This window comes from Podarcis melisellensis, assembly GCF_964234715.1.
Source record: "Podarcis melisellensis genome assembly, chromosome: 2".
Classification (NCBI taxonomy): Eukaryota; Metazoa; Chordata; class Lepidosauria; order Squamata; family Lacertidae; genus Podarcis; species Podarcis melisellensis.
The window spans coordinates 48,218,829-48,233,482 of record NC_138529.1 but is presented as its reverse complement, the minus strand read 5'-3'; the positions used below and the strand labels follow the sequence as shown (position 1 = coordinate 48,233,482).

The 14,654-nt window shown below is 41.1% G+C and overlaps 1 protein-coding gene across 8 annotated transcripts in view; it reads right to left on the bottom strand.

Moving 5' to 3' along the window:
- LOC309363121 (A-type potassium channel modulatory protein KCNIP1) overlaps positions 1–14,654 on the bottom strand; it is a 552,464-nt gene that overhangs the window by 304,417 nt on the left and 233,393 nt on the right. The window contains exon 1 of one of the 8 annotated variants that reach the window (XM_081899205.1): positions 4,176–4,581. The exons of 5 other annotated variants lie outside the window; for them this stretch is intronic. In XM_081899205.1, the coding sequence (XP_081755331.1) occupies positions 4,176–4,236 (61 nt within the window). In that variant the 5' untranslated portion in view covers positions 4,237–4,581. Of the gene's footprint in view, positions 1–4,175; positions 4,582–14,654 lie in introns of those variants that run through there. 2 more of the 8 variants (XM_081899212.1, XM_081899215.1) reach the window with 2 other exon arrangements.

Genomic DNA, 14,654 nt, shown 5'->3' with positions numbered 1-14,654 from the left:
TAATAATTTTGGTCTTTAAAATGAAAGCAAAGACTGGAAGTGAAAGAGAGAATCAACAGATTCAAGAAGTACCTATGTAATCTTCAGTTAATGTTGGATGGAGATACCTAAATCCACTCTAGAATTAGTATGGGCTGAACCAACTGATTCCACCCCACTGCTGCAAAGTCCATTAGAGCTTTCTGTTCCAGCGCTTTACTCTTCAGCACTCATAAACTCCTTTCATGTATACGTTCCAGGAATGAACACACATGTCTGCAAAAAGGCATGTTGGCTGCAGGCTCTGCCCCCAGTCTATACATGTTTATTAGAATTTCTAAAGACTCCCCATTCAAGCAGCTGTACACATGACAGACTCTCTCCAGATGTTCTAATCAATATGCATGGTTCAGGAGTGGAATCTGCTGTGCTTCTCCCTCAAATGAATTTAATTCATTAGCCTCAGAATCAGCTCCTAAAAGAGTGTGACTTTTCAGTCTTTGAGGCTGGCATGGGGAACCTGTGGTCCTCCAGATGGTGCAAGACTACAGTTCCCATCATCCCTGATCATTAGCTACGCTGGCTGGGGTTGATGGCCATTCAAGTCCCACAACATCTATAATGCCATGGGTTTCCCATCCCTGATCTGTTCTAGACCATTATTTGATCACAATGTGCTATTCAAAGAATAGGAAGTTTAGAGTTGTATTTTTCCTTGTGCAGTGGAACAATCTCCCCCTCTCCTTCCCCCATGTGCCAGCTGAATCTGTTCTGGAAGTTCCCCCAACCCCCTAAGTCTTGCACCAGCACAAAAGTGCCATTGAATACCACCCACAGGATTACAGAATAGTGGGAAAGAGCAATGCTTAGTCATTTCAACCAGACTCTTGCCTTGAGGTGATGATAAGTTCAAGAGTAGTACTGTCTATTATGTAGCATGGTGGAGCTGCTATGGAGAAAAATCAAAGGCCAAATCTCCCTTGAGCATTCTGTTCTTTGGACCCAAGCCTTGGTCTACGACTTTCTCCACAAATATACTTGCAATAGTTGTGCATCAAATAAATGTATTGTGTTATTTGGCCACAAATCTAAACTGATACTTCTGCATAGACCAGTGGGTATGATCTGAATCAGCAGCAGCCACACGGACAAGTGTGACTGATACGGTTCATCATCATCATCATCATCATCATCATCTTATTTGTATCCCGCCTTTCCACTAAAACCATGCTCAAGGCAGCTTACAACATGAAAATTACAATTTACAATTACAAATGTAACAAAAGTAGTCATAAACAAGATATACAACACATCAAAAAGTACACAACCAAACTAAACAATTTCCATATAAATAAAAAATTCTAAAAATAAAATACAAAAAATTAACATCAACAACAGCAAGGAAAAACCCCATACAATACCCCAACCCAAGACCGTTCAGCAGGTTCACCTTTCATAAGGTAAAGGTAAAGGGACCCCTGACCATAGGTCCAGTCATGACCGATTCTGGGGTTGCGGCGCCCATCTCGCTTTACTGGCCGAGGGAGCCGGTGTACAGCTTCCGGGTCATGACTAAGCTGCTTCTGGTGAACCAGAGTAGCGCACGGAAAGACTGTTTACCTTCCCGCCAGAGCGGTACCTATTTATCTACTTGCACTTTGATGTGCTTTCAAACTGCTAGGTTGGCAGGAGCAGGGACGAGCAACTGGAGCTCACCCCGTCACGTGGATTCGAACCGCTGACCTTCTGATCCGCAAGTCCTAGGCTCTGTGGTTTAACTCACAGCACCAGTCAATCAGTCAGTCCGTGCCTCGCCCTCCCAGGCCAAATGGAAAAAGGGCCAGCAAGGCAAGGAACATGTCTTCCAGGACTCACAGTCAAGAAGGTGTGTGGCCTTTTCAGCAGCTTCCTCTTTTGTATCTGGAGTCAGTTAGGGCATTGCCCTCTCAGGCCAGGTAGAAAGAGGCTAGCAAGGCAGGGAGCAGATCTTCTAGAACTCATAGCCAAAATGGTTATTACTAATTAAACAAGTGATTACTATATTGGTTATGTAATTTTTAAGATAGAATGATATTAGTGGTTTGCCAAGTAGTTTATGTTAGAAGCATCCATCATTCACACTTAACCAGAGTGTGTGTGGCTACAGTTTGTAGGCAATAGGATGAGACTACTTACTTGGACAGCTTAAGGAAACTGGTTTCATTTATTGGGTTATAAATTCTACTAATTGACATTATCAAAAGATAATGTGTTCCTCTATTCACAGGAGGGTCTAACCAATTCTTTCCAGTCCTAGCTGTAAAAATAATAATCAGAGAAGCTCAAATATGCTTCCAACCTGCTTTAGAATCAATTGTGTCATGATCAGTAGAAAAAAGTGACCACCTCCATTAGCACTGTTCAAGCACTGCTCTTGAAAAACTATTTGAGTTGAAAGATCACCACCCACAGATATCCACAGGACACTTAACTACCACAAGTCACTTAAAAAAATAATTAGTGACCACAAGCAATGTCAAATTGCTTTTCGAAGTACAGCAAAATGATGGAGCAAGCTGAGTTACAAACTAAGGGGGAATAAATTGTAAATAATAACTAGAGCCTGGAACTTCAAATCAATCTGAATATTACAGAGGATGATTTTAGAGCAAATCAGAACTGTATTCTGTGCATAGAATATAAATGGCTAGCAGGTTTTTAACTAGGCTTTTTGGAAAGCCTCATAATCATACAACAAGCACAATTACTTCAATAAGCCTTCAGAGTGCTCCCCTATGCAATGGACTGCTTCTACTTACTCCGAAGACAGAATATGTGGTTTGGTGTGTCTAACCCATAGCTATAGCCCTCAAATAAATAACTTTCATGGAGGCGAGATAGTCATTCTGCACACAGATAAGCCACTGAAACCCCATTGACATCTACAGGATTTTGGTAACCTGAGAACAATATTGCAGTCATAATCTACAAAAAGACTTTTGTGGGAAGATGTTTGGGCTAGATACAGCCATTGCATTTGACTGATCAAATGTATATCCAAGTATCATATAAGTATATATATATATACATAAATTGCCTTATAAATCATCCAATTGTTTGCATTTAGGATCTGATTTCCCCACTTCTCCTTTATTGCTATTTGAAAGGCAGAATGAGTTGGATTGCAGAGAAGACAAGGGGAAAAGTTATTTTAAAAAAAAATCTGCCCAAAACTATTGGAAGGAGATGCTGTTCAAAGGCTGTGATCCAGTACATGTAGTTTTTACATTGTAAATGCTGGTTCTGGTTCCAGAAAGGAAGAGAACCCTCAAGTTTTAACACACAGAGGCACACACACACACACACACACACACCGACTGATCCTCTCCAACTCCACGTACAAGCCGCTGTACTTCAGCCCCACCCCCCTGGTGTGCCTCCAACTTTCGGCTTTCCTTCCTGTGATGCTGAGTTAACCCTACGGAGAAAACAGAGCAAACAAACCACCCACTTTCGACGCTGGAGACTTCCTGGAATATTAGCATGCTAGATGGCAAGTCTTGCCGACTTAAGGATTGAAGACGAAGATGAAAGATCTTTGAAATGCTGCTTGCTATCTCCCCTCTCTTCTCTCACTTCCGCTCTTTAGGGAAATATATCCCCCTTCTTCTTCCTTTCCAAATGATGAGCATTAGACATGCACTGGCAGCATGGCTTACACACGATTAAAGGAATTAACGTACGTACGTCTCTCTTTCAGCAACCCCAAAAGGCTGCTGGAAAATGTTTTGCCACCTTGCTAGCCCCCCCCCCCGCCCGCAAATGAATGAATTAATAACACAGCATGGGACCGGGAGTAAACAGGTTTTCCTCCGCGAGTGTGCTGCACACAGCAGGTTGCCGAGTTCTCCTCCTCACACACGTCTGCGTGAAAGGTTTACAACATTTCAAAAAGCAGCTTCCAACACAACCCCTGAAGCCACCCACTTTCCCCTCTTCTACAACCGCTAACACAAAACGACGAGCTCACACACATGCACACCCTTCGCTGTCATTTCCCCCCCTTAGCGCGAATTTGCCTCTAACCATCAGTGTGTAGCTCTGTTAGTTGCAAGTGGCACATGCTTCGCTTTGCTCTTTTTAAAATGCCCAGTGCAAAAATCCAGTCTTTGCAAACACAGATGAGAAAGGGAAAAAAGGGGAAAGATTATCCTTACCTCTCGAGGGTCTTCTTTGTTTGGTTTGCAGAGAAGAGAACGTGCCCATTACAGCACCCATTGTAACTGCTACTTGGGTGAGGGGCTACACAAAATATGCTTCCCCTCCCTCCTCCCAGTGAAACACCACCACCCCCCAAAAAATCTGTTTGGAATATCTACTCGGAGAAAAAGGAGGAGGGAAAAGCAAAGCACTGCAGCTGAGCGTTCAGCAAGCGTTAAGCTTTCAGATTTTTTTTCTCCCCCTTTCAGTCAACACACACATGCACTGACTCACAGCCGGCTGCACTCTTATTATTCAAAACAGCTCCCCATCAAAATTTAAATGCTAGGTAGATTCCCTCAGACCAGAGCTGGCAGCAGATGCATCAAAATATTTACTGGAGCACAGCCACACAAACACACAGGCTAATTTTTTCTCTCATTTCCTTATGGCTCCAACCAGAAGCCTGTAGGTCTACAGGGAAAACATCAATGCATCTCTTCCATTGTATACTAAACTACCATTCTGTAGGCATGGCGAAGGTCTCAAGGGATGCCAAGGGACTCGGGCTGAGTACCAATCATGAATGAATGAATGAGAACTTGCTGAATGGAAAATAATAGTGAACCAGCTGTCAAAGTTGTGGTTCTGCAGAAAGCTAATTCCTGCTGATTAATGGTCTTGCTAAAAAGGCAGGAAAGAGCAGTCACTTAAAACTCTTCCCAGCCAGAGGACTGGGGAAAGCAATTGCTTTCCTCACAAAAAAATAATAACCAACAGCTAGTAAACTACACCATGTCCATTGTCCCTATGCTTCTCTTACATGCAGTGTAGAGACATGGCATGTGTATTTTTAAAATGGGAATCACAGTTATTTTAACTTGTGCAAAATATAGAAGGAACACTGGCTGATAGCAGAGCACCACTCTCTTTCCCCTAGAAAATATATGTGATAGGCATCATCATTACCTGAATCCCAATCAATTCCCTTTACTATTCACATTCACATTCCTTCTCCAACCATATAATACTATCTAAATATCACTCTTCAACTGAGGCCTTTGTACTTCTAAGGTTTCAGGAAAATCCAGGTTACACTATGTGTTGGTATTGACCATTTTGGTCAGAATATGATGTAGATTGTCTATTTCACACAAAGAATGAAAAATGGACAAAGGGTAGAGGGAAGTCAAGCCTAATTAAGCAACCAAGTCAGAGCACAGGAGTCAGCTTGCTGATCACACATCCCTTCAAGAGAGCAGCATTTGTGATAATATTTCATGGTATTGTGGAAATACCCTGTTCTACAGCAGAAAAATGTATTCTATCTTAGTGGGTCTATAAGTCATTTCTATATTATTATTATTATTAAAACAAACATTAACCAAATTTGATACACCAAACAACTTTGATGTACATTAAAAACTATAGATTTCAGATCATTAATAGGGTGAAAATGATTCCCAAATAAAGTTTAGAGTGGTGTTTTTTTTCTGGAATAAGGAACACTTTGTGCATATTGTTAGAAATATATATATCATTTTACTGCCTCAACACCTCCCTGCCAAAGGATGTAAGGCTAAGTTGTGCCCCCAAATATATTTGGGTTTTGTATGGTTGAACCTGATGCTTTGTACTGTAGAGGTTTTTTCTTCTTCTTATGGACTATCACACCCACCCTTGCTTTTCATATAGAAATTACGGCCCGGAACTTAAAATAATGCCAATCCATGCAATGTACACCTCACATAGCCTTACTGAATATACCCTCTTACATATCAAAATAGCAAAGTCACAGTAATACCTTTAATAGACCCAACACAAAAATCACAAACAATGCAATGTTTAGTCTGAGCAGGGCATGAATGACAGAAGCTACCCTACCAGCTTGATTATAGCTAGAGATGGTTGAAATCTCCCTAAGAAATAATATCTATCGTCTTCCCTTGAAATTCCTGCACATGTTTCTCCTGGTGTTTCACCTGAACTGCTATGACAATTAAAGATGTGGCCAACATTCTTAAACATCTGAACCCAGTATTGAAACAACATTGCTTTACCATCTCTCAAAAATCCTAAAGTGGTTTGCCTAAGCAAAACCTTCCAAATTCCCTTCAACTATCTATTTATTCAAAACTCAGTGGGTACTGACAATGCTAATCATGACACAAAGGATGAAATTCACAACCTCTGTGTTGCACAGAGCACCTAATTCGGCCTCCTTTCAGTCTCACTGCCATTCAATGACAGATCCTTTGTGTGACATTGCATCCTGTTACATTTTGCATGCATCTTTCAAGCGAAACTTGTATTTTTGTGCGCACTTTTTGCATACACACAGAAACATTCAGAAGTACAGAGAAATCCCACACACGATCCCACACAACTTTCCACATCATGACTCATGCATTTTGGGTGACAGCACCACAACGCTAAAACATGAACATGTAAAATGAATTGCCCTACGTAGTTAATTACACAGAAGAGATGCCACAGGGAAAAACAAGTGGAAATTAACTCCTTTCATAATGCTTTTTGGCATTTACTGGACTGCACCCAAAAATAAAAGCATTTGATTGGCATAGGCCAATTCAGCCGACCATCTACATGGAGAATGGTGGGAAATACACTGCCAGCTTTTGTGAGGAAATCATGAAGGATACTAGCACAGCAGAGTTGAACCTGTTACCAAGATGTCTGTAATTCTTGTAGCTTCAGTGCTATTGTCTGACTATGGCAGCTGCTGTTCTCACAGAGCACCATGTTTTTCTGGGTGGATGAGAGCCTTAACAGTTGTTTTTAATTTTTCTTGTAATTTATATTCTTCATTACAATCTGGCGTTAGCATAATTTTACCATAGAAAGGTAGTTTTGTATTGTCCAAACAAAAAAGAAACATAAACTGGGAGTACATCTGCCACTGACAGCCTGACCCCACTTGCATCCCCAGTGCCTGCTCACCAATGTACATGGCAACCTCATTCACAACCTACCAACTCTTATCTCCATGTTCCATCTAAACCTCCCCCTCCTCTGCCTCTCAAGCAGACCCATGCAAAGCTTGTCTGAGCCCAGGGCAGGAGTCTTGTTAGAACAAAGTTACTGAACTCAAACAAAAAAGCAGCCGGTCCCTAGTGGGGCCACACAGCAGGCTTATCCCTCCAAGGCCAGGGACCGAGGCAGATTTAGGAGAGTGCAATTGGTTCAGTTGCACTGGGTGCAGAGCCTCGGGGAAGCAGCAACTATGTTGTAGACAGGAAGGTGAGAGGCAAGGGGGTGTTGAATCTGGGGACTTCAAGGTCCACCACTGCCCAGGCCAGGTATACCCAGCTACCTCCCCCTCTGAACAGGGCCTGCTCTCAGGCTTGGTGCAATCTGCTCTGACCCAATCTATTGCTCTTGAGCTTGCTTGTGGATGAGAACACAACATTTGGTTGGATTGCACATTGGATTATGGGCTGCAGTCCATTTTATATTAATAGATGTGTACAAAATGTGTATTTTATGGATGAACGCACTGAAAAACATTCGAAAATGTGGTTGCTTTGTTTAAAAAATGGTTATCCTACATTGAAAGTATAAACAAAAAGCCTACAATTCAAATGTAGACTTATTGTGTGTCATTTCAAGAAATCCACAGAAAATGGGATGGAACGGACCGGTGATGGAGTGTTGGAACAACAGAAACATGATGAAATTAGTTGCTCAAACTCAGTTCTCTGCTTGGGTCAAAGAAGAGAGTTAATTTTTTAAAAAAAGTTTCTCAATGTGAAATGCGGGGGGGGGGGGATAGGGAATGACCCATTAGGGATGAAAACTAAGATCATCATCACCCATTCTGATGGTACACATGCTTGAGATCATGTAGAGTAAAAAATGAAGGACGAAGGAGTGACCTCACATATACCCACAGCATGGCAGGCTTGTCACTGCATAGCCATATATATGGTTGTGGCGGCAACAGCTTTTAAAAAGCAAAGGAATGAAGCCCCAAAGCCAACCCACCCATGTGGCTAGGTGAGGCAATCGCCTCAGGTGGAATGATCCACAGGGGCAGTAGATCCAGTGTCCAAGGAATGCATCACCCATTGCTGCTGCTGCTGCAACAGCTGCAGTGTGTTTCTTGGAGGCCAGATCTATCGCCTCCTCAACAGCCCCCCCACCTGTACAGTGGACTCTTGGTGAATATGAGGCTCCAATCCATGTCCCTGATATAGCTCTTCACTCACCCCTTCTTCCCTCTCAGGGGGAACATATTGTGGTTCACCTGAGGCTCCAAAAGGACTTGGGCTGGCCCTGCCCAAAGCCTTACAGAGCCAGAGCATGACATAGGAATGAGGGAGGTAGAATGGAAGCTGATGAGTGAGAAGATATCATGCAACATACACACACAAAGTGGAGATGCAGGGCAAAAATACACACACAAAACAGTAGTGGGACAGTGAATTTATGGCTCAAAGCAAAGGGGGAGGGTGTCAGCAGTGGCAGGCACAGTGAGCGCAATTGACAGGTGTCCACCAGAGAGTTTTTTCAAAAGAGTGTGTTGGCAGTCTAGCCTCCTGGTAAGCATGTGAGCAGATACTTTATCAGCAAGGGAATGACCTGGTGGTTTCTTCAGGTTGGGGCTAAATGTAGATCTCAACACTAAAGTGTTAAGAATGTTTCTTCCTCCCATATAAATGTGTTCTGAAGTGAAATTCTGTGAATTTCCTCTCTGAACTTTCGCTTAACAATTTCATGTAGTGTTTAACTTGAATGACTCCTTTAATATGTCCAGATTTACCTCCCAACACAACACTCACTCTGCCCTCCACCACCATAATAAGATGAGCACAATAATGAGCAGAAAAAACACACCCTCAGTGATCATTGTCACCAACCTCATTCTGCACCCAAAGAATGGGGTAACACCAGCCCACCCCTGCAGTGGGGATATGCTGCTATGTGTTTTTTGCTGGTCCCTCTTGTCTCTCTACAACTACATTTAATTTCAAGTCCCAACCCTACTGGGATCAGTAACAGAAAAAATAATTCTTGAATTGCACAAGGGATGTGTGCTGTGCTCAGGTCCTGTCCGTGGGTTTCCCACAGGCATGCAGTTTGCCACTGTGAGAATAGAATGATGGACAGATAGGGCTCTTCTTATGTTCATATGGGTGCAAAAATGGTTCTGAGATGTATAGGAGCTACCAGGGGATGAGGAAATAATACAGGTGTAGGATAGGAGTACTGAGCATGTGAAGAAAGCACATAGGATTTAGTAGCTAATCATATATAATGAGATTCCTAGGATATGGGTATTTGGAAGACTTTTGAAGTTTAGACTTCAAAAAAATGTAGACAGTTCTAAGCATTTGAATAAATACAGGATTTAAACAGAGTCTTGGGGAAAGTAATATATAAACAGCAGTTTTGGAAACTGATACAAATTTTTCATTGGAAACAGCATAGGCAACCATTTTGTCATTCTTTTCCTCTAAGTACCCTTCATTGAGTGGTATAATAAATTCTTTTTTCGGAATTTCTCAGAGCAAAATTTCCTACTTCCTTTCTACAAGTATTTTAAATGGCTGTTGAAACCTCCCCACCTTACTTACATCTCCTAGCTAGCTGCATAGCAAAAATGATCATCTTAAGCCAGAGACAAATAACAGTAACAGTAAACTTCTGCCTGGAGCAGAGCCCGTCCATCACTGGAACATCAGGGCATAGAACAAGTTTATCTGGCAGCACAAAATGTACTGACAGGATCCAGCTGGCAAATCTGTGCACTGCAAGGATGCAAGTTATTGCTGGACACACGTCAACAGTTAGATAATTAGATTAGTTTACTAGGTATAACTAGGTGGTTTCCTGTTCTCACTATTTATTTATTTTTACAAATGACAGCTTTCATTTGCCCCAACTCCTGGCTGACAAATAATGTCCACTAAGCAATGTGCATTGTGCTATCCACTAAAAACACTTGGTGATATACCCACATAATTCTTCAATCTGTCATTTCAGAATCTTCAGGCAACCTTCTCTCACTTAGGGAAGCAGCAAAACAATGCCTGCTGTAGCAACAGATCTGTGGTTTTTTTTTATATCATCACATAAAGATTCTTAATCCCATGGATCACATTATATGGATTATTAAGCAGTATTTTACAGAGGTATTACATTGCATGGTTGGCCCATAATGATCCCCACAAACATGAAAGCCATGTATGCATCTCATGGTGTAGCTGTCCTCCCCCAGGTAATCACCTATGAAACTATGTTTAAACAAAACAAGTGGAGTGAAGAATATGAAGCTTCATCATGTAGTTGTAGACTGTTCAATGCACTTCTTTGCCCTGACCTCTGATTTTGTATATGTATATGTATGTGTGTATATATATATATATATATATATATATATATATATATATATATATATATAAAACTTACCCTTTAAATAAAGTTGTAGCTGTTGTTGTTTTATTTGTGCCCCAGTTACAAACTTATTCTAAGCATCAAAGAATGGGTGCTTTGCTTTGTCTTCCCCTCTCAATCTCAATTAGCTATTGCACAACATATATGTGTGTGTGTGAGGGGTGGGCCTGGAGTGTTAAATTAAATACTATATTAAAAAGGGACCAAAAATATATACTTCATAGATATTATACAATGGACTAAAAGCATTATAAGTTATCTATCCAGGGCATGGCTTCTGTGCACAATTTCTCTCTCTCTCTCTCTCTCTCTCTCTCTCTCTCTCTCTCTCTCTCTCTCTCTCTCTCTCATCTCTCCATTCATTAGGTCTCAGCTGCTTCCTCCACTACCAAGACATAGAACCACCATGCAATTATCAGTGGAGTCCTTAAAAATGGCATGCACCTCTTGCTCTTCTTTATCAACTAACCCTAACTACAACAGTAATTTTCCTGATGATCCTGGAGGGGCTCTCCTCTTCTGGGGTTCTTGCTGTATCTCTCAGGCAAGTCTGAAGAAACATTTTAAAAAGGGTTCTGAAGCTGTAATTTTTTCCACAATTCTAGTTCACCATTTTATTGCTGCAGCCAAAGGCCATGACAAACCTGCAGCAATAGTACCAATAAAATAGCGCAGAACGTGCATCCATAATATAAGCCAACATCTGTGATGTAAGGGAAAGAAAATACCAGAGACACCAACAAGCTTAATTCTAGATTGATTTCAGATTAAACCTTCAAATCACAACAATTTATAGCAATGTTATCTAATTTCTTTGTCCTGATGTTATGTTACCGAATAGTTGTCATTCAGATTCAGGCATGGAGTTACTCATTCATATAGTTGTCCTGTCACAAGTGCCAAAACTATGAGTCAAAGGAGGGTTGGCAGCCATTCTTAGGGTACTACTAATAGCTTCAAGTAATTATGTACCTAAGTTTACTGAACTCAACAGGCTTATTTTTTTCTGCTTAGCTCCTTATAAGTTAAAAGGGGGGGGTAAAGGACCCTTGGATGGTTAAGTCCAGTCAAAGGCGACTATGGTGTGCAGTGCTCATCTTGCTTCAGTGCCATACACTCAGTCAACAGTTTCACTGAGCTATGAAGGTCTCTTTCCTGATTAGTCAATATACTGACATAAGATCATCATGTATGCTTAAACTAACCTCTCTCCTCACCTTTCCAGCACAACCCCTTTACCTCTTTTGTACATGTGTTTGATTTGCACTAATATGGTAAGGTAGGTAAATGTAAAGGACCCGTAGACGCCGGTTAAGTCCAGTCAAAGGTGACTTTGGGGTGCAGTACTCATCTCCGCTTTCAGGCCGAGGGACCCAGCATTTGTCCACAGACAGCTTTCCAGGTCATGTGGCCAGCATGACTAAACTGCTTCTGGCATAACGGGACACCATGATGAAAGCCAGTTTACCTTCCTGCTGCAGCAGTACCTATTTATCTACTTGCACTGGTGTGAAAGTAGCTCCTTATATTGCACATATGAGCTGGTAGATGGATGTTAGGCAAAAAGGTGCAACGAATAACCAGTGCTTTAAAGGGATAATCTAAGGGCGGGATTAATTTATCCAGTCATGTCAACAAAAGCCCTACGAAAAGACTTGCACTTGTGCAAAGGGGCTTTCCCCCTCTCCACTCCCTGAAATTGGCTCTGAAGAGGTTGAAAGAGGTTGAAAGAACCTTCAGAACAGCACAGGAAGGAGAGAATAGAGGGGGATTGTTCCCTCTGGTTTGCACAGACAGAATGAGTGGAAGAGTGTGACACTGAATTTCACCCAATCTGTTCATATAAACTTCAAACAAACTGCAGAGATGATATCATCCAGAATGGTTTTTTTCTCCACAAAAACAATTATGACAATAAAATTGAAACAATTTTTTAAAAAGTAAAAAAATAAAAATTGATTATTTAGAGGTCAGATCCTGCCACACTTTCTCACGTGGAGCAGCAGTATCATAGAAAATAATAGGCAAGACAGTTTTGGAAATCTATTGAAAAGGTAACAAAACAATTTATTAGTATAGCTGTACAGGCCCAAAGCAACAACTCTCTCTGGATCTTGAAAGCTGCCCCAAATAATCTTCAACTAAAATAAAAATGTCACATTTCGTTCATGATTTTGAAAGTGGAAATAAAAATGCTGAAGTGTGCATGAAAAAATGAGTCCAGTAGCAATGGGATCATCTGAAGCTAAAAATAAAAGATGGGTAATATGACCAGGAATGTGGAAGCTCCTTTGCTTTGTCTATACATAATAAATATTCTGGGAACTAACATAAAACCACACCATTTACATTTAATAGCTGAACAGGACTGAGCATTTTGAGTGTTCAGCAAAAGGAAGAATAATGCATCATATGCAAATAAGAATTGATGAGGTTTTTTTCCCTTGGCATAAAAAATGACAAACAACTCTTAAGTCCAGGCATTTCAGTATCACTAGCCAGCTCTCAAGTCTGGCATGTGTACCCAGTAATGAGTGTAGTGATGCAGTGCTGTGGGATAGGTTTACATCATCAGTTCACATATGATAACTGCAATAAGCTTACAAGCAGGAGAGTCCTCTTCAGTGATGAAACAATGCAGGGATGTCCAAATACATTCTGCAGCCTGAAGTGAAATACAAGATGGCACCACTCTCATTCCATACACAGAAGCTGACCCAGACTTGTATTCTGGCACCGGTGATGGCCCAACAATTCCCCCACACTCAAGGGCAGTAAGTTAGCACGAGTGAGTGCATGGATAAGGTCTCAAGGCAGGCCACACTGCACCCCACAGCTCTATCATCCAATATCTGGTCCTCACACTTTGCCCCACACTTCAGCATCTGCCATCTGAAATGGTGCTTTATTCTACCTAATGGGATCTATATAGAGTTGAACAGACAGATCTTTCCCATGATCCAGTTTCATATAACCCTCTTCACATTGTAAATGAAAGCAAGCAAACAAACAAAAATCAACAGGTGAAGAAGATAGTCATGCATTTTAAAACTTTCTTTTGAGTTATAATGGCTAGCAGGCACTAAAATAAGACATCAGACTGAGTCTAAAGGCCCAGTGTTTGCTCATTCATAAGCATGCAACAAGCCACAAGAGCAGCAGCATAGTCACTTGTTCATTTCTGAATATATTCTCATTTCTTGGTCCGTAGTGGAGTATTTCCATTTTGCAAACGAAATACCGAAAGAGCAGATATTACATTACTTGTTCAAGGTGGAATGACATTTGTAACACAATAAAGTATGGGATATGTTAAATTAATTCAGAATCCTCTGTTTGCACACATGCACCCTGACTCCCGCAAAATAGTCTTCAGCTCAACACTGTTTGAACTTTCATATAAATCTGTAAATGACTGACAGGTGAAAATCCTTCGGGTTTTTGTTCTCACCAGTCAGCCAAAGAGACTAAGTACTGAGAAGTTCTTAAGAGGAAAGTGCTACATCAAAACTGCATATAGAATATTTGAGGGGGGGGGAAACTACCCACAAATGTCAGTCAAATATTACTTCCTGCTTCAGTTCAAGGCCAAAAGGCCAAACTGCAATGGTAAGGAAAAAAATTCTGCTATCAGGGATGACAAGACAGGGATAAAAGAAGAAATAAAAAAAGAACAATCTTTTAAAAAGATGGTTTGGCTGCATCTCCTAGCATCTATTTGTGCTTTAAAAGCACTCAGATGAGAAGTGCCAAATCACCAACTGGTAATTCAGGTCACTGAGCAGATCTGCACCGATTTGTTGACACAGTGGTCATCCGGCAGACTATTTTTGTTTCCCAGCAGTATTCTACCTTTTGCCACAGAATTGTGGTCAGGAACATAATGGCTGTTACAAAGCCTAAAGTATGTACCTTCTCCTCCTGTCAGGTTAGATTACATCAGGCGAAGAGAGAAAGCAGAACAAAAAAATGATTTTGTTTATGCAAAGCTTAACTTGTTTTCTTTTTTTATATCAAGATGGATCTGAAAAAATAATACCTGCACTGGTTACCAGTAGTGGTTTATAAAGCAGATATGC